This window comes from Maniola hyperantus, chromosome 14, assembly GCF_902806685.2.
Source record: "Maniola hyperantus chromosome 14, iAphHyp1.2, whole genome shotgun sequence".
Classification (NCBI taxonomy): Eukaryota; Metazoa; Arthropoda; class Insecta; order Lepidoptera; family Nymphalidae; genus Maniola; species Maniola hyperantus.
In genome coordinates, this window is record NC_048549.1 from 11,625,557 (window position 1) to 11,643,709 (window position 18,153).

The window sequence follows — 18,153 nt, forward strand, 5'->3', positions numbered from 1 at the left end:
AATCCTTCGTTTTAAACTAAAAAGTTTTTATAACTTACTTGGATTAGTTAAATATTATAACTGTGGTGATCATGCCATGCTTCATACTCTGTCTGTAGCAGACACTTTTAAAAACAAATTCATGTGGACAAAGTCTCAGGCATATCAAGTTGGGATCAATATTTTTTCTGCCCCAAAAATGCCAGGTTGTCTAAATAACTCTGTATAATATGACTTCAAGACAACAATATTATACACGGTCAGAAAGACTAGCAGCAGAATAACAGTAAAAAGGCTCTATTTTGATAACCCTAAGAATTTATTGCTCATTGATAATATCTTTAGTCATGATCAACTCATTGCCAGCTTATTACTGAGCATAGGTCTCCTCTAAGAGTGAGATGAGTTTAGGCCATCGTCTGCCATGCAGGTTTCCTTAAGATATTTTTTCGTTCACCATTAAAGCAAGTGATATTTAATTTCTTAAAATGCACATAACTCTGCAAAGTTAGAATTGATTGCACCCCCAACCTGTCGAAAAGTCATAGCTACTAGGCTGTTATACGATTGCACTGAATGACGAACCATGATTAATCATGATGGTACTTAATGAACAGCAATTTTTAATATTTGATGTCATTTTACTTTCAGCTAAGAAGTGGGTTCTCACCAAACAAGAGAAGGAACTCTGCAAAGAAATTTCAAATATGAGACATCAATTAAAAAAATGTCGAATACAGAAAGACTACTTTAAGAAGAAGGCTGCTATTAAACTTAAAAAGACCGAAGCATTTGAGCTTTTGATGAAAAATATGAGTGAAGAGACAAAAACTTTTTTTGCTATGCAAGTCACTCAATTTGGAAAGAAAGCAAAAGGAAGACGCTTCACAATTAAAGAAAAAATTCTTTCCCTTGCATTGTACAAGCGCAGTCCAAAGGCATATAGGTTTCTAAGTTCTTTTAGTGTTTTGCCTAAGAGAAAAACACTTTCTACTTTATTACAAAAAATAAACCTCAAGCCAGGTAAAACCGTGGAATTATTTGAAGAATTAAAGAAACCTGTAACAAAGTTAAATGACAACCATAAGTTTTGTACGATTATCTTTGATGAAATGGCAATTTCACCAAATTTAACCTACTGCAGAAAAAATGATGAAATTATTGGTATGGTGGATGACGGTGAGGAAAAAAAGAAGCAAATTTGTGACCATGTTTTGGTGTTTATGGTGAGAGGTATAAAAAAATTCAAACAACCAGTTTATTTCACATTTTGTAGAGGCTCTACTAAAGCAGACAGCTTAAAGGCACAAATAAAAACTGTCATAAAAGAAGTAGAAGCCACAGGTTTAAAAGTTGTGGCCACTGTTTGTGACCAGGGGGCATCAAACCGAGCTGCTATAAACAGTTTACTAAATGAGACTAGAATAGAATATTTAAGAGACAACAAAGAATGGACTGGTGGGTTTTTTGAATTAAATAAAAAAAAGATTTTTCCTTTATTTGATGCACCCCATCTGATGAAGGGTATAAGAAATAATTTGTTGAACAAAAATTTAATGTTTACCCAAGATGGGAAGCAAAAAGTTGCAAAATGGCAGCATTTAGAAGAAATGTACCACAGGCAGCCAGGCTATAAAGGTGTCCGCTTGGTGCCTAAATTAACGGCGCAACATGTTGTGCCCAAACTAATACCTAAAATGAAAGTGAAACACTGCACTCAGGTATTCAGTCGGACAGTCGGCGTTGCTCTTGGATATATGGCAGGTACCTACTTGATTAGTATACTGATGTACATTGCTCTCTTTACCATTGTCAAAGTTGGTGGATTTTACTCTTTATGCAAGGTTTTCTACTTCATCATGATCATCATGATCACTCCACCGCCGGGTCACTACAGAGTAGGAGACGACGTCATAACCACTAGGCTATCCAGCTTATTTGTGTATTGTGTTCCATTCTTATTAATTAGTAGAATAGAATATTTTAATTTTTACTTATTATAATTTATTTTATGAGTATTTAACATGTCCTTTTTTTCTTTTTAGATTGTGGGCAACTTCCAGCTGAAAATAAAGACACGGCCGATTTGTTAATATTGATGGACGAATTATTTGATTCTGTGAATGGGAGTTACAGCAAAATAAGGAATGGTAAAATTTATAGAACTGCTGTAACTCCCAAATCTCCTCATCACCAGTTATGGAGAAAAAGTTTGCCAGTATTGAAGTCCATGGTCTTTGTTACAAAGGATGGGAGAAAAGCCTCTGTTCCATCAATTTCGAGCTGGATAAAAACAATTGAAGGGTTCCAGTTATTAATCAATCATTTAAAGTCCCTCAATGTAACTTCACTTTTGTTACGACATTTCAATCAGGACCCCTTGGAAAACTTTTTTGGTGCAATAAGAGCACAGGGCCATTCAAACAATATGCCAAATGCATATGGGTTTCAAGCAGCATATAAGACGTTAATGGTAAATAATTTAACATCTCCTCATTCTGTCGGGGCAAATTGTGAAAAAGATGGGGACTTTTGCCTAAACAATTTAAAAAATCTTATAAAAAGTAGCGAAAAGAGTAACGAAGAAAACATAGAAAATATAGAAATAGATTTTAATGATTTGAACATTGAAAATATAAATACAAATAAACTAATTGAAGGCAAATCTCCGACAGATGTAGAGAGGTGTGCGGCAGTAGCATATTGCAGTGGATGGCTTGTGACAAAAGTGCAAAAAAAAGTTTTCAAAAGTTGTCCTGAATGCATTGAAGTGTTTAAAAGTAAGGAACTGGAGGCTTTTCATAAACATATTAAAATTAGCGAATACAATGACAAAGGATGGCTATGTTATCCGACGAGAAACATTTTTGATTGCTTCGCTGAGATCGAAAATCACGTAATTGAAATTTTGAAAAACAGAAGTAATAAAAATAAAATACAAGAGTACGTAAAATTAATACTATTATCAAATATAAATTTTAACTTTATATCATGTAGCTCACATAGAGACAAAATTATTAATTTTTTGACCAAGGAAACTGTCATTTTTTTTATAAATAACTGGTGCAAAGATATTAATTTTATTTTAAATGGAAAAATTCACTTTTTTGATTCAAGAGATCCACTTAAATGTGATGCTGATATTTATTATAAAAAAAATAAATTGAAAAAGTTTAAATAACTTATAATAAGTTGTGTTTAATTTTTGAATTAAATTTGATTGGCGGGAGTTAAATGCCATTGTGATATTGGTAATTATCAGTATTGCCAAGATAAGTACCATTATCCATTCAAAACTCCCGCAAATCAAACACCACATTCCTACCTAATTTAAAAAACTATAAAGTATGTATATAGGTAGGTATATATACTGGGTATTGGCTGTATTTAGTACCAAACCCGTCTCCTAGATGGCGCTTTTCAAGTGGGCGCCTTGACGGCCCGACTTACCAGTCTAGTGATTCAAAGTTAGGTACTACAAAATTAATCAAAACAAACATTAGGTCGTAACTCGTAATGTCAATGTCAAATGTCCATAGATAATAATTAAAAACTAGTGTAAGTCGTACAAATTAAAAAGTCTTACATTTCTACTACGCTACCTGTCAGGCAGAGATATTTAATTTAGCCATATAAAGTCGATAAAATACGCGAGTATGTTAATGTTGGCCAACTGCCAAGTGTTAGGTACTCGTAACTAGTTAGCCACGCATGCGATACGGAATACAAAATCACGTGACCTAAATTTCATGGATTTCCAACTGGACTCAATGTCTAACGAAAACTTTCAAAGATACAGCTGAGCGTCTGTGGTGATTATATACTCTTTGCATATTCAATGTACTCTGTGGCTGAACTGAAAACCTGGTCGGTGCTGAAAACACAGACCCATCCCAGACCTGTGTCCACCTGTGTCACAGCACAGTACGAATCAATGTATTCTGTGGTACGAATTCTGAAATCCATAACATAAAATAAACAAGTTACCTACTAATTTTCGGAGTAGTACCTACCTATCTACTTTGAAAAGGTTCGTATTTTACCAAATCAATAATGCTGACTTAATGCATTTATACTCAAACTAATTCATGAACCCTTTCAGTGATGATGTCCGAATATTACGACCATTACCATCGATGGGAGCCTTTGGCCGAATTTCATTTCTATATCGATGAAAACGAAGATCTTTATGATGAGAATTATTTCTATTGTTTATGCAGTCGAGCGTTCATAAGGTACGTTCTTATAATACGACATAAAACATTTTATAGGTTATAATCAATACTTTGCACAAAGTTGAAAAACAACGGTACGTCTTATGATTTCGATTCGTATAAGGTTCCATATATACAAAAATATTATTCCTTGGTATTAAGGATTTGCTGTTGGACAAATTTTGGACCTTCTGTATTAGAAATAATTCTCTTTACAGGCTGATAATTTGAAATAGGTCAATAGGAAAACTTCTAACCTTATTACTATTTACCAGGTTACATACATACATAAACATATTCATGGAATAATCCATGTGTGTCTGTCGGTCTGTCTGTCTGCTAGCTTTTCACTGCCCAACAGCTTCTCTTCTAAATCTTATTTTATTCTAAAAAATTGGTAACACCAGCACTAACTTATGGTATAGTACAGGTTGTCCTCTAGTGCTAATCTGCGCTATTCTTTTGGTAGGTCCTCTTCCCATCTCCTTTGTGACCGTCCTCTCGTTCTCTTCCCATCTCTGGGGTACCAGGATATGACCTCTTTGGTCCATTTTTCATGATATATAGTCCAGGGTTAACTCCTCATTTAAATTTAAAAAAAAACAATTTTGTTATAGAGATGCGGTAAAGACTTACTATGCAGAAGGGGAGTGTGGTAGTGAGAGTGATGGTGAAATAGTATCGCAATCACAAGAAGTTGATGACCACTCTCATGTTCACTTCTCTGTTAATACTTCCTACAAAGTCAAGTGTGAGGTAAGTTGCATGATCTATTTATTTAATGTGCTTAACTATTTTAAAGAAACTTAATATAAGTCCCGCAAATTGATAATGCGCGTGGCCGCCATTTTACGACGTCATTTTGATGTTAATGAGACATGCTTCCAGCGCAATACCAATTTGCGGGACTTATAACTAAGAATACCTACCTTATAATTACTTAAAAACATGTGATTACCAAACATAAACATTTGCCGTAACAAACATTTTTATGCCTATGGTTAAAGGTATTTATTTTTATTTTTTAATTCAGTTACAAGTTAGCACTCACCTCAATCTCACCTGGTGATCATGCAGTCTAAGATGGAAGGGGGCTTACCTGGAAGGGGTATGGCAGTTTTTATTAAACCCATGCCCCTTTGGTGTCTACACGGCATCATACCGGAACGCTAAATTGGTAACTAGCCACGGCCGAAGCCACCCACCAGACAAATAGGCAAAGCTAACAGGCAAAATTATGCAAATGTGCTGTAGTTGATGCATCAATGCTAGGTCTTGTATTGTTTAGTTTGATTTTCAACAATGACAAACAGAAATGTATTAGGCGTTAGGTCTAATTATATTGCATCTGTGTTCATATCGTATTGTATGATCATGAGAGTAGGCAAGTTTATATGCAGGTTTTCAAGAACATGTTCCTGTAAAATTGTCACAATTCGGTATTTGACTCCAATTTTTTTATTACTTTATTATAAACTAGGATAAAAATAATGACGTAAACTGAAAAAACTAATTAAATAGATCAAATAACAAAAAAGTTATAAGCATTTAAATATTTCTGATTAGACAGAGATAGCGAAATAGCATTTGACGTCACACCTTACTAATGCCATAGTAGCTTCGTGCGGTTTCATACAAATTTTCGTTTTGCGAGAAAGGGATAGAAGACCCTCCAACTCCAAAATTAAAATGCCTGTAACTTTGTAAGTCTTTGTTTGATTTTAATATATTTTTCAGTGTACGTCATTATATTTATCCTAGTTTATAATAAAGTAATAATATTTATAAAATTCAAAAGTAGGAAAATAGCCAATTAATTTACAGAAAGATGAAGGCACCAGCTGCTATTGCAGTGCATCTCACACTGACAACTATTGTTCAACCGATGAACTTGATCCCACACAAATGCACTGTTTCCCTTCCCACGCTCTACAACCTAGCGATAGTGGAGCCGACTTAACATATCAAGATTGTCATTCTGATTACACGACACATGACAAAATAGAGAAAATGGATCAGGATTTTACTGAAATCAATGAGAATTACCTATCTGAGGACTCGTGGGAGAAGTTTTGGGCTTTAAACGGTGAAAGAATAATTTGGGCATCATGGATAGATAAATACAGTGATTATATCAATCCAACGTATCTGGGAGACAATAACGAGCTAGCATTGGATGAATGTAGGATTCCTACTCAACATTCCACAGAACCTATTTGTAATAAGGATTCTAAACTAAAAAATGAAGAGGAAAGTGCAAGAGAAAGGAAATTCTCTTATGACTCCAAAGTCAATCCGTATAAGAAGAAACAGAAAGGACTTAATATAGACGAAAGTAAAAACGATAAAATATTAATTAACGTAGTCAATAAAGATGATCTTTGGGTTCCAGTTAACAGAAGAAGGTCTTGTTCTGAACACGAAAGGATCGTAAGTCCTAGAACGCTCGGTGGGACAGATTCAATGACTAATGTGACTAAGCTAACTTTATCAAGTTATAATGTCACGTCAAGTCATGTGACGTCAGTGTCAACACCTACCGATGATTATAGCGTATCGTCAAGATCATCTGACGATCAGTACAATGATCAGACTCGTATTATTAACATTGAATACAATGATCAGACACCATCAGTAGAAATGGATAGTGAAGAACACTGGCAATTTCTGTGGAAGAAACACTTTGGTGAACAATTCGCTTTACACTACGCAAATTACATTGAGTGTCATGAAGCTCACAACAAATTATTGCTATCGAACATACATGTCGAAAGTAAATTAGAAGAATTAAAAGTTTCGGAAGTCGATTGCGAGAACAGCGAAGGTAATTCTCAAGAATTGCCATCAGTAATTGAAGTTCAGACACAAATCGATCAAATTAAACTAGATGAGAAACCAGCTAAGCCTAAAAAGAGGGGTAAGAAATCGAATAATCGTATTATAAGTTCAGTGGGAATGCTGTTACAGAATTTGCTTAAAGAGCAAAAGGAAAAAGAAGTTGACACACCAGTCGATCAACCAGTTGAGCAACCAGTAGATCAGCCGATTGATCGACCAGTTGACCAGCCAGTTGATCAACCAGTAGAAGGGGAAGATGGGCAAAACTTTAAAGCTGAAGTGGTTACATTAGAAGTTGTTGATAGTAAAAAAGGAATCAATAATGTGCAGCAAAGTAGTAATAGTACTGTTTCAAACAATTACAATGATGACGACGATGATGAACCTCCAGAAGAAAAGCCAGTTTCATTGAAAAGAAGGTAAGACAGGTTAAAATTACACCTTGTCTTGGTTGTTTGTAATAAACCTTTCCTGTACTCGTCCTTAAAATTTTCTGAGTAATAAAAGTAATCATGCATAAAAAACCGGCCAAGTGCGAGTCAGGCTCGCACAACGAGGGTTCCGTACAAAAGTCCTATTTTTTCGACATTTTGCACGATAATTCAAAAACTATGATGCTTAAAAATAAATAAAAATCTGTTTTAGAATCCACAGATAAAGCCCTTTTATATGATACCCCACTTGATATAGTTATCTTACTTCAAATATTGAAAATACTAATTTTAGTTCATGACCACAACTTAATTTTTTTGTGTGATTTAACCACAAATTCACGGTTTTCAGATTTTTCCCTAATGTCTTCTATAAGACCTACCTACCTGCCAAATTTCACGATTCTAGGCCAACGGGAAGTACCCTGTAGGTTTCTTGACAGACAGACAGATAATAAAGTGATCCTATAAGGGTTCCGTTTTTTCTTTTGAGGAACTCTAAAAATAAAAATAATTTTTAAAACAAGTTTTAATTTCATTTTAGCAATTTTTCTTACAGCCACGAAATGGACGAGGAAGAAATAGCAACAGATAAAATAAAAACCACATTCCAAATAATGGGCTTTTCCTTTGACCCTACACAACTGCCTAAAGGTCAAGCTGTATATAGAAAACGTTTCATGAGACTGCGTCCGCCGAGGAATCGAAAACTTGGAGTGTCAAAGAAAACATACTTTGACGATGAAGGAAATGCATGTATAGATGAGGTAAGAAAGATTGATCTCTCCCTGCATCATTGCTTAGGTTCATGATACTTTCTATTAATGTATTGTAAAAGAGTCAGTCAGAAAAGCAGGCGAATTATTGGGTATTTTTGATAAGTTGTTTAAATTGTCCTCTCATATTAAACTTGCGCGCGGATATGGATTACAACGCGTAGAGGCTTATCGAGAGTTTTAGTCTTTAAACTAACCTAACTGAAATATTAACTTGATTGGGGAATAAATGCTATTGCAACCACTTGATTGAAATAACGACATAAACACAAAAAGTATTTAGTAGTCGTCAAGTCTCGAGTCCCCCTTCCCCTCCAATGAAGCGTAAAGCTTGTGCTAGGAGTAGGTACGACGGTAGGTAGGTGGGGTTTGAACCGGCGACCTTTCAGTCCGCTCCTTTAACGGTTGAGCCATCGAGGCTCTAAATATTGGAACAGTTACTTCAAGTCATCTTGGCGCGCGGCTCCGTGTGTGCGTGAAGCTCGTATAGATGCAGTGACTGCGTGTGCGTGACAAGGACGACATCTGCTGCGTCACTGTCGCACTAATCAAAGCTGCATATTTACATTTTATTTCGTGGCGCCACCCGAATCAGGGTTCATACTGAAAACCAGAGCTGTATGTTTTTGTACTTGTGCAAGACATATGGCATTTATGTTGAGTAGGGACCTTTTTTTTTCGGGTTGTGCCACACATGACATACTTTATTCCGGCGCTTCTTCTACTTGAGCTCTTTTGACTTTACTACCCAAGTATTAGAGGCGCCGGGATAACCTAACTGGTAATGTGTGGTACAGCTTCAAAAATAAACGTTTTTTCTTTCTTTCTTTCTTTCTTTCTTACAAAAACACGCACACATAGAGCCGCGCGTCAAGATGAGTTGATGTAACTGTACTGAAGATGAAAAAAAAAGGTCATTGTTACTTTGTTAAACAGAGTCAAGAATCACAAGATGATGGAGCGATGTTGACTGATGATGATGATGATGAAAATGCACAACAAATACTATCTGAGTCAGAGAAAAAAAATCTAGAAAATAGTAAAAATATTACGAATGATGAAGAAAAAGAGGCCAATGAATCGACAGATACAATAGATGAAAGTTTGGAACGTGTTGCAAATTCTGATGAACATGTTAGTGATCCTACGGACAGTAAAAATGAAGAAAATGCGGATGAAGTAACTGAAAATACAAGTAAGTATTAATTATTATGTACTTTTAGATGATGCTCGCGACTTTGTCAGCGTGGATTTAGGTTTTTAAAAATCCCGTGGGAACTCTGATTTTCCGGGATAAAAAGTAGCCGCATCCGCATCTGCGGATGTCGAAATATTGGCATCAAGCAACAACCGTGCTCTCCATTGCAACAAGGATCCTGGTTTACAAAATAGAACTTAATTAAATTTTTAATAAACTTTATTCTTTACAGGTCCAATAAAAAGAAGGCGCAGACAAAAAAGGTACACCAAAATAGAAGAGAACTACGATACATCGGACATGCCCTCTGAACTCGGGGATGATCCCAAAATGTATAAATATTGGAAAAAGAGACATTCCCTCTTCCACAGGTAAACACAAATTTCATTGAACAGTAGTATAGTATCATAGCGTAAATATAGTAGGTACGCGTCAGGTCGAGATGGCAATCGGGGAGGGAACGTCCCGCGCTAACCCGGTGCGGGTGAGTGCGGGTGTGATTACGTATTGCTACTGCTGTCGCGTTGCTGTCGCTACTGCAATGTTTTACGTAATCACCCCACGGGTCTCCTCTGAGAGTGAGAAGGGTTTGGCCATAGCTGGCCATGTGCGGATTGGTAGACTTCACACACCTTTGAGAACATTATGTAGAACTCTCAGGCATGCAGGTTTCCTCACGATGTTTTCCTTCACCGTTCAAGCAAGGGATATTTAATTACTTAAAACGCACATAACTCCGAAAAGTTAGAGGTGCGTGCCCGGGATCGAACCCCCGACCTCCGATTAGATGGCGGACGTCCTAACCACTAGGCTATCACAGCTTAATATTAATTAAGCTTAATTTAATTGCTCTGCAGTGAGCCGGCGATGGATTGATCATGATGAAACGATTAAAAAAAGAGGAGTTTTTCACAGTTTTTGTTTAAAGGGGGTTTATGTTGTAGTGTTCATTGTTCAAGGTTCGACGAAAATATAAACTTTGTTGTTTCAGATTCGACGAAGGAATAAAACTAGACCGGGAGAGTTGGTTCAGCGTGACGCCAGAAAACGTGGCGCGCCACATCGCCACCAAATACGTGTACGACGTAGTTATAGACGCGTTCTGCGGCGCCGGCGGCAACACCATACAGTTCGCACAGACTTCCAAGAAAGGTATAGCGCTGTCTCTGTTTGGCTCTATCATTTGTGTGGGTACATGACAGAGAGTGCTATACTAACTTTTCCCCGGAATGAAAGTATAGCGCTCGCTCTGTTTTTGTAAAGGATTAGGTAGAGAGAGTGTTATCTAAATATATAAAACACAAAAAATATTTCTATGTATGTCTGTTATAGACTTTGAAACCATCTAACCGATGCACCCCAAACTGGTTTCAGTAGAAAGGCAATAATGAGAAGATGGTTTTAGACCCAAAAAAACCAATGCATTAGGCACATTCTTAGTTTTTGAAAGAAAAAACTACTATTTATGAAATAATAACTTCAATTTTTTTTATAGGTTAGTAATAATGATGATGGTGACTACGGAACCCCACCGTGTGTGTTCTAATTCTGACACAGTTGTTCAGTTTTATTTACACACAATTTTTTGTTTCCAGTGATAGCCATAGACATAGACCCTGTTAAGATAGAGCTGGCGAAACACAATGCGGCAGTGTACGGTGTAACGGATAAGATACAGTTCATAGTGGGAGACTTCTTCGAGCTGGCGCCTATGTTGTCTGCTGATATGGTGTTCTTGAGTCCACCATGGGGAGGACCCAAGTATTCAGAGGTACAATTTTGTATTTCCATTGACAGCCATAGACATATACCCTGTTAAAATAGAGCTGGCGAAACCATGCGACAGTGTACGGTGTAGCGGATAAGATACAGTTCATAGTGGGAGACTTCTTCGAGCTGGCGCCTATGTTGTCTGCTGATATGGTGTTCTTGAGTCCACCATGGGGAGGACCCAAGTATTCAGAGGTACAATTTTGTATTTCAATTGACAGCCATAGACATATACCCTGTTAAAATAGAGCTGGCGAAACCATGCGACAGTGTACGGTGTAACGGATAAGATACAGTTCATAGTGGGAGACTTCTTCGAGCTGGCGCCTATGTTGTCTGCTGATATGGTGTTCTTGAGTCCACCATGGGGAGGACCCAAGTATTCAGAGGTACAATTTTGTATTTCCATTGACAGCCATAGACATATACCCTGTTAAAATAGAGCTGGCGAAACCATGCGACAGTGTACGGTGTAGCGGATAAGATACAGTTCATAGTGGGAGAATTCTTCGAGCTGGCGCCTGTGTTGTCTGCTGATATGGTGTTCTTGAGTGCACCCTGGGGAAGACTCAAGTATTCAAAGAAATTCAAAATTACTGTAAAAAATATATTATACACATAATATAAACTATAAAATTTATATTTCTTGTTCACAGTATTCCGAATATGACATAGAAACGATGTTAGAACCAAAACCAGCATCTGAGCTAATGAGGGTAGCTCGAGAAATCAACTCCAACGTCAGCCTGTATTTACCACGGAATACAAGGACAGATCAGGTACTTACCATTCTATTCTTCTATAATTAAGCTAGCGACCCGCCCCGGCTTCGCACGGTTAGCTTATTATAATTTTTGTAGGTTTCTCGATTTTTTTTTTGATTTCTCACTCTGAAGAGGAAACCCATGCTCTGTAGTGAGCCGGCGATAGGGGGATCATGATAATGATGATGTATGGTTGAGGCTGCTCAGTAATAAGTAATATTTAAGACTGTCAAGAAGAATCTCTATATATAAAAATGAATCGCCGAATGTGTTGCTGATCGCAAATCTCGAGAACAGCTGAACCGATTTCTCTAATTCTTTTTTCATAATATTCCTTGAAGTACGAGGATGGTTCTTATTACAGAGAGAAAAATTTTAAAAAAATCCTGAAAAAGAATCGACTGTTAGGCGGTACGAAGTTCGCCGGGGCAGCTAGTGTATAATTTATAATTATGTAACTTATTACTATGGTGCCATAAAAATCTGGTTTTAATAGTTTTAAAAAAATCCCCTTTTTGCAGGTACTATCATTAGCGAAAGAGGGGTGTAGTTCTGTAGAAATCGAGCAAAGCTATCTGGACAGAAGATTTGTAGCCATTACAGCATATTTTTACTGAAAACTATACAAAAAAAATAGTTTTTTTATTTAAATTTTAACCTAAGCTTTGTTTATGGACAAAAAAGTAGGTTATGTTTTTTTTGGGTAAAAATCACTCAAAATTTTTTTTTGTATGTATCATGGTTACAACATAGTTACATAATAATTTTTTATTTTTTATATTCACAAGCAATAATTATTTTGTAAGAATAACCGGTCCTTGAATGCCTTTTTTGTATAGCATGTTCAATAAAGGTACAGCTCCCAGCAGTAAAATAGTCGTGTCTGACCTACGATGCGAGTAGAAGCTCGCGCACGTATTGTTTTACGCGCTCGTGTACTGTGTACGGATGTAGCACTCACACTAATGCAGATGGCGATCGCGGGGTGTGGCGCGGTGCGCGGGCTCGTGTGCTCCGCTCGCGGGCGCCATTGTCGCCTTAAAAATGCTATTGCGACACACGTCTTGCGGTTCACTTCACAGACGACTATTTAACTAGCGCGGACTAAATACCTATATTTTATGAATTTACTAGTGTTTTACTAAATAGAGACAGATATTCACTGTGACTTTACTGCCTTACAAAAATACATTTTAAGCAAAATTGTTTATTATTAAAAGTTATTATACTAGTACATATCAGGATAGTCATGTGTTGTTTTGCGTATAAGAAAAAATCTGGTATAACGCATTTCATTATGTAGTCATTATACATATAACGTATTTTATGAAATTATATCTGTAGTCCGCGACAAGTCGAGATTGCAGTCGGGGTATGAGATCGTCTTCCGCGCTCGCCCGCACCGTGTTAGCGCGGGGGCTGTGCGGGTGTGCGGAGCATTCCCTCCCCGATTGTCATCCCAACCTATGGCGTACCATATTGTGGTGTCTAAAGGCAGGTTTAGAATAAGATAGTTACTGGCACGCCAGTGCTGGTAAGTAGGTAAACAAAGAGGCGCCAGTCACTAACGAAAAAATGTTTACGTGAAGCAAAAATTCCATTGCTGGCTTCAAGTCGCTATTCGCTGTCTCAATCGAAACACTCCTGTTCCATATTTTTGAAATTCTATCATATTATAAAGGCCGATTCACATTCTGCAAAGCAAATTATGTAGTTCTAATTCGATTATACACAATGGTACTGATTCTGAGCACACCTAAAATTTAGAGTATTTGCATACACTTCTTACTAATGTAATATGAAAAGGACAGACACAGTTTGACAGTTTTAAATTTAATTTAGAGCGGCCATGCTCGTGACTTTAGTTGCCAGTTGCGAGCCTATGGTTTAAATTCGTAGCGTGCACTAAAATTTAGAGTCTTTAAATGTAAAATTCATGTTCCGTTCTTTTTAGCAATATTAAAAAGAAAAAGATGCAGATACTCTAAATTTAGTTTAGAGAAAGACAAAAGAATCGGCACCAATATGGAACTAGGAACCAACGTAGCAAATTACTTAGTATTCATCTGTTCTGTGGTACATAATACGGTATTTGCCTATGTCAAAAATAAATTACTTATTTCTCAGTGATTATAAAATAGGGGGCCCTCCAAAATACGTAAAATCCACGTCCTTTGTTAGTTCTAAGTGTAATAATCGTTTTAAATTAATGGATTAAACTAAAAAAGCAGGTCAAATCATTGTGACGTTACATGCTATTATTTCATAGAAGCTCGCATACTAACTACCTTGAGACAGACTGTTAAAATAAATAAGCATCAATTTGCTACTAAACTTGCTAACACTTTAACACTTCGCAGAATGTGTATCAGCCTTAATGCGAAGTAGTTTTTCATGTGCGTTCAAACTTCAATGTGGAAATATATACATAAATAATTATGTACTTACAAGTTTAGAGCACAATAAGTATAATATTATTCAACTTTTCATAGAACATTTTTTTAAATTATATTCCTTATTTATATATTAAGTATATAATTTATTTTACTTAAATAGAAGTTGGTTTAATCTGTGGTTGAATGTGTTTTTTTTAATGAAATAGGCCTTGTGTGTGCTCATTTAATCGTTGTGATCTCTGTAAATACTTGTTGATGATAAATATACAAAACAAGTGTAATCTGTGTTTATATTCAACTTCCTGTTATGTACAAATGAGCGAAAGGTTGACTGATAAACCAATAGTGCGACATGACGGACACTCCCGTCCTCGTGCCCCTTCAGTGTATCACTTAAAGTAGTTCTCTCACTTACTGCGCAAGTTTAATGCCAGTTCCTTTAGGTTGACCCTTAATCTAAGGTCATTGTGTTTAACCATAAAACTGACGGCAAATCATATAACATCAGGCTTCATAATTAAAAAAGACAGGTTGCTTTTAGAGTCTAAGACTCATCAGTCAACACCACTTCTGCGAGACGAGACAGACTAGAGGTGAAACTCCAGCAGCAGGGAAACAAGACTTCCTGCACTGTACCTGGACAACAAAGTGCTCTGTACTGGACAAGGAGGCTACAGCCTATTTAACTATGTATTCAATATTATTGAATAAACATTTCTTGAATAACAATTAACATGACTAGTACAACTACACCAGTCAAGTTGAGCCCATTTTGTGGGTATATTTTGGGTGCTTGAATGACCACTTCAATGTTTAGATGTTGGCCATCAAGTTGAATGGCAGACAGCTCGCAACTGGCATTTCTGACGTGTAGTACCACGTGACGTGTTTCTGACGTAACCAATGGTGTGCAGCTCTAAGGCTGAGATCTATAGAGCGCACTCTGACTTTGTTTAGACTTATATATATATATATATATTATAAAAATGTCACGTTTTAACAGTCTTAAGTCTGAGCAAAGTCAAAGTGCGCTCTATAGATCTCAGCCATAAACGTGTTACCCAAGAAAGTTACTTACCCTAGTTGAAATAGCTCAATGCTCATACATTATCCTTTATAACTTGCCAGTAAGTAAGGACTCCCTAACTACTGCTTACTCTAGACCCTGTGCATGCCACTGGTCGTAACTGGTTATTCCCAGTAGAGGGAGTTTGAATTAGGACAAAGGATAAAATAATAAACCAAAGTTTTACCTTATATTACAGTGAAAGAATCACACACTGAACATAGTCTTAAGAAACTTATATGTTACCTTAAAGTACCTTATCTATTTTTTTAATTAATTTAATTATACAGTATGTCACTTTAAAATGTTGAGAGATTTTCTAAATAGAAATGGTACAATGGGGCTGATTCTCTTGTACACAATCTCTAAACTAAACAAAAATTTTCTTTTCAAAAGTACTGTTTACATATTACAATTAACAGGTCTAAATCTAGTTCTATCCTTTTCCGCAAAAAACATGACAGGGATAGCAATAGATTTAGACGTGTCATTTTAGTTAAGTTTAGAGATGTATATTCCTAATTTTTCCATTTTCTTATTTGTAAGGATCATTACCAGCCAAATGCTGAAACTTTTCTTAGGGTGAGATCTATAGAGCACACTCTGACTTTGCTTTGACTTAAGACAGAGTTAAAACGAGACAGATATGTATTTCTCACATAAATCTGTCTTGTTTTAACTCAATCTTAAGTCTGAGCAAAGTGTGCTCTATAGATCTCAGCCTCAGTGTCAACTCCCAAACGTTACGTGGCATTTGGAACTCTTATGTGACATTATTTTGTTGTGTAATCAAAATTAAGAAAATTAGCCACTTAACATTTAGGATGCTTACTAAGGCTGAAATTTATCGAGCATAGGTAATTTGACTTTGCTCAGACTTTCTGATGCTCTATAGATATCAGCATAAGAGATTACAGTATTTGGCAGTAAGGTTTTTCCTCAATTTGATTAGATTCAAACAAATTACAGCCGTACTCAGTCACTTAATCGTTACTGTTAAAACGAGACAGAGCTCTATCTCTCATGTAAATCGTCATGTCTCGTTTTAACTCAATCTTAAGTAACGATTAGTGACTCTGAGTACGGCTGTTAGTCATAGGGTTTTATTAGTGACATACAGATAGTGATATTAAATCTATTCTTTCATTTCCCCTTCTTCATCTTCTTCTTCAGCCCCTCTAACATAGAGAACATTGTTACATCTAATTAGAACTTCTCCAAGATTACCTAAAACAAGAATTAATAGAAAATCATTAAATTGTTAGGAAAAAACATACTCGAATATCTTCTTAAATCTTATTGACTTTAGAGTGTGTTGATAGATCAGTCATCTGATCTATTATATCATATCATGAGTGACTGATCTGTCATCGCACAGCTCAAACTACTGGATGGATCTAGCTAAAATTTGGCATGCAGATAGCTATTATGACATAGACATCCGCTAAGAGCAGATTTTTGAAAATTTAATCCCTAAAGGATTAAAACAGGGTTTGAAATTTGCGTAGTCCAGTTGGATAGTCGCTGGCATAACCTAATTAATAATAAATAAATGAAATATAAAAGTGTCTGTAACATTTTCACGGCTCAACCGATTTAGCACAGAGGCGCACACTGGAATACAAAGGATAAAAACCTAAATTTACGCGGGCGAAGTCAACTGGTAAGGGATTTCACAAAAGTTTCGAAACATCAAGTTTGCATCTTTAAAGGTTATTTTTTACAAACAAACATGAAACTAACCTGTACAAGATCCATCAACAATTTCTTCTGTATTAGCGAGCTGTAAGTTCATGTAACCGTCAGCAGAAACCAGTAGTCCTTTATATTCGTGCCCCCATTTTAGTTTGACTAAAACTGCCTTTCCTGTTAGGCTGTTCAGGAAGGGCTTGGGGTTGATAGGCATTGCCGCCGCCATCTTAGTAGTTTATCTGTAATTATAGGAATCACTTGAATAATTATGTGGCTTCATTAAATGGCATGACTAACTTAACTACATTATGAGATATTTATTACATAGATTTCCGATGATTTAATGAAAAAGAAAAGCCGCTAACCGCGTCCTTTTTTGACATAAAATGACGATTTCATAAAAATTTTGTCACACTACTTTAGTGACATTGACAGTTGACACTTGATTTGACAGCTGCCTTCGATAAACTAGAGTTCCAACTTCCAAGAGAGTTCGGTGTTGCCGTAGATAGAGTAATAAAGGTAGATATAGGAACGTTTGCTTTCACAGATAAAGTTACAAATGTGATAAACAAAGACGCAGCTAACCTATTTTTGTGCCTTATCGTGTAACCGATTTTTACAAGGAAGGAATGCAACTTTAGTTTCAAAACAAACTTTGAGAATTCGTGGCGTCATTGTATTTCTCATTAGTTATTTAGTTACTTGTTTTCACATAAAAAACGTTTAATACAAATAACTACTGTTGATCGGTTAATAGGTAATACAAATAATGAGGCCGATTCTCTTGTACACAATCTCTAAACTAAACTAAATTAACAGGTCTAAATCTAGTGCCATCCTTTTCCGCAAGTAACATTATGAAAGGGATAGCAATATATTTAGACGTGTCATTTTAGTTTAGTTAAGAGATTGTGTACAACGGAATCAGCCACATTGACTACTAAACAATGGTAAATTGTCGTGTTATTCATCGTTACGTCCGTCGTGCTATCGCTATCTCATACTCGGTTACACAGTACTGTTATC

At 36.2% G+C, this 18,153-nt stretch overlaps 2 protein-coding genes across 2 annotated transcripts; one reads left to right on the top strand and one right to left on the bottom strand.

The window, feature by feature from the left end:
* Positions 1-3,491: 3,491 nt before the first annotated feature.
* Positions 3,492-14,647, top strand: Tgs1 (Trimethylguanosine synthase 1). The gene is made up of 11 exons (XM_034975527.2): positions 3,492-4,009; positions 4,082-4,214; positions 4,811-4,949; positions 6,018-7,450; positions 8,022-8,229; positions 9,175-9,433; positions 9,669-9,807; positions 10,428-10,588; positions 11,032-11,207; positions 11,863-11,985; positions 12,492-14,647. Exons 2-11 carry the CDS (start codon positions 4,084-4,086, stop codon positions 12,585-12,587), a joined length of 2,865 nt encoding a protein of 954 aa, XP_034831418.1. The 5' UTR covers positions 3,492-4,009; positions 4,082-4,083; the 3' UTR covers positions 12,588-14,647.
* Positions 14,648-15,607: 960 nt separating this feature from the next.
* On the bottom strand, positions 15,608-17,587 carry SmF (small ribonucleoprotein particle protein SmF). The gene is made up of 3 exons (XM_034975200.2): positions 17,449-17,587; positions 17,176-17,363; positions 15,608-16,659 (listed from the first exon to the last, which is right to left on the bottom strand). Exons 2-3 carry the CDS (start codon positions 17,348-17,350, stop codon positions 16,568-16,570), a joined length of 267 nt encoding a protein of 88 aa, XP_034831091.1. The 5' UTR covers positions 17,351-17,363; positions 17,449-17,587; the 3' UTR covers positions 15,608-16,567.
* Between the last annotated feature and the right edge of the window lie 566 nt (positions 17,588-18,153).

Coding starts and splice junctions, on each gene's coding strand:
- SmF (XM_034975200.2), bottom strand. CDS start 17,350: ATGGCGGCGGCAATGCCTATCAACCCCAAGCCCTTCCTGAACAGCCTA. Junction 16,660..17,175: donor TGTTGATGGATCTTGTACAG/GTTAGTTTCATG, acceptor TTCTTGTTTTAG/GTAATCTTGGAGAAGTTCTA.
- Tgs1 (XM_034975527.2), top strand. CDS start 4,084: ATGATGTCCGAATATTACGACCATTACCATCGATGGGAGCCTTTGGCC. Junction 4,950..6,017: donor CCTACAAAGTCAAGTGTGAG/GTAAGTTGCATG, acceptor ATTAATTTACAG/AAAGATGAAGGCACCAGCTG. Junction 9,434..9,668: donor TGAAGTAACTGAAAATACAA/GTAAGTATTAAT, acceptor TATTCTTTACAG/GTCCAATAAAAAGAAGGCGC.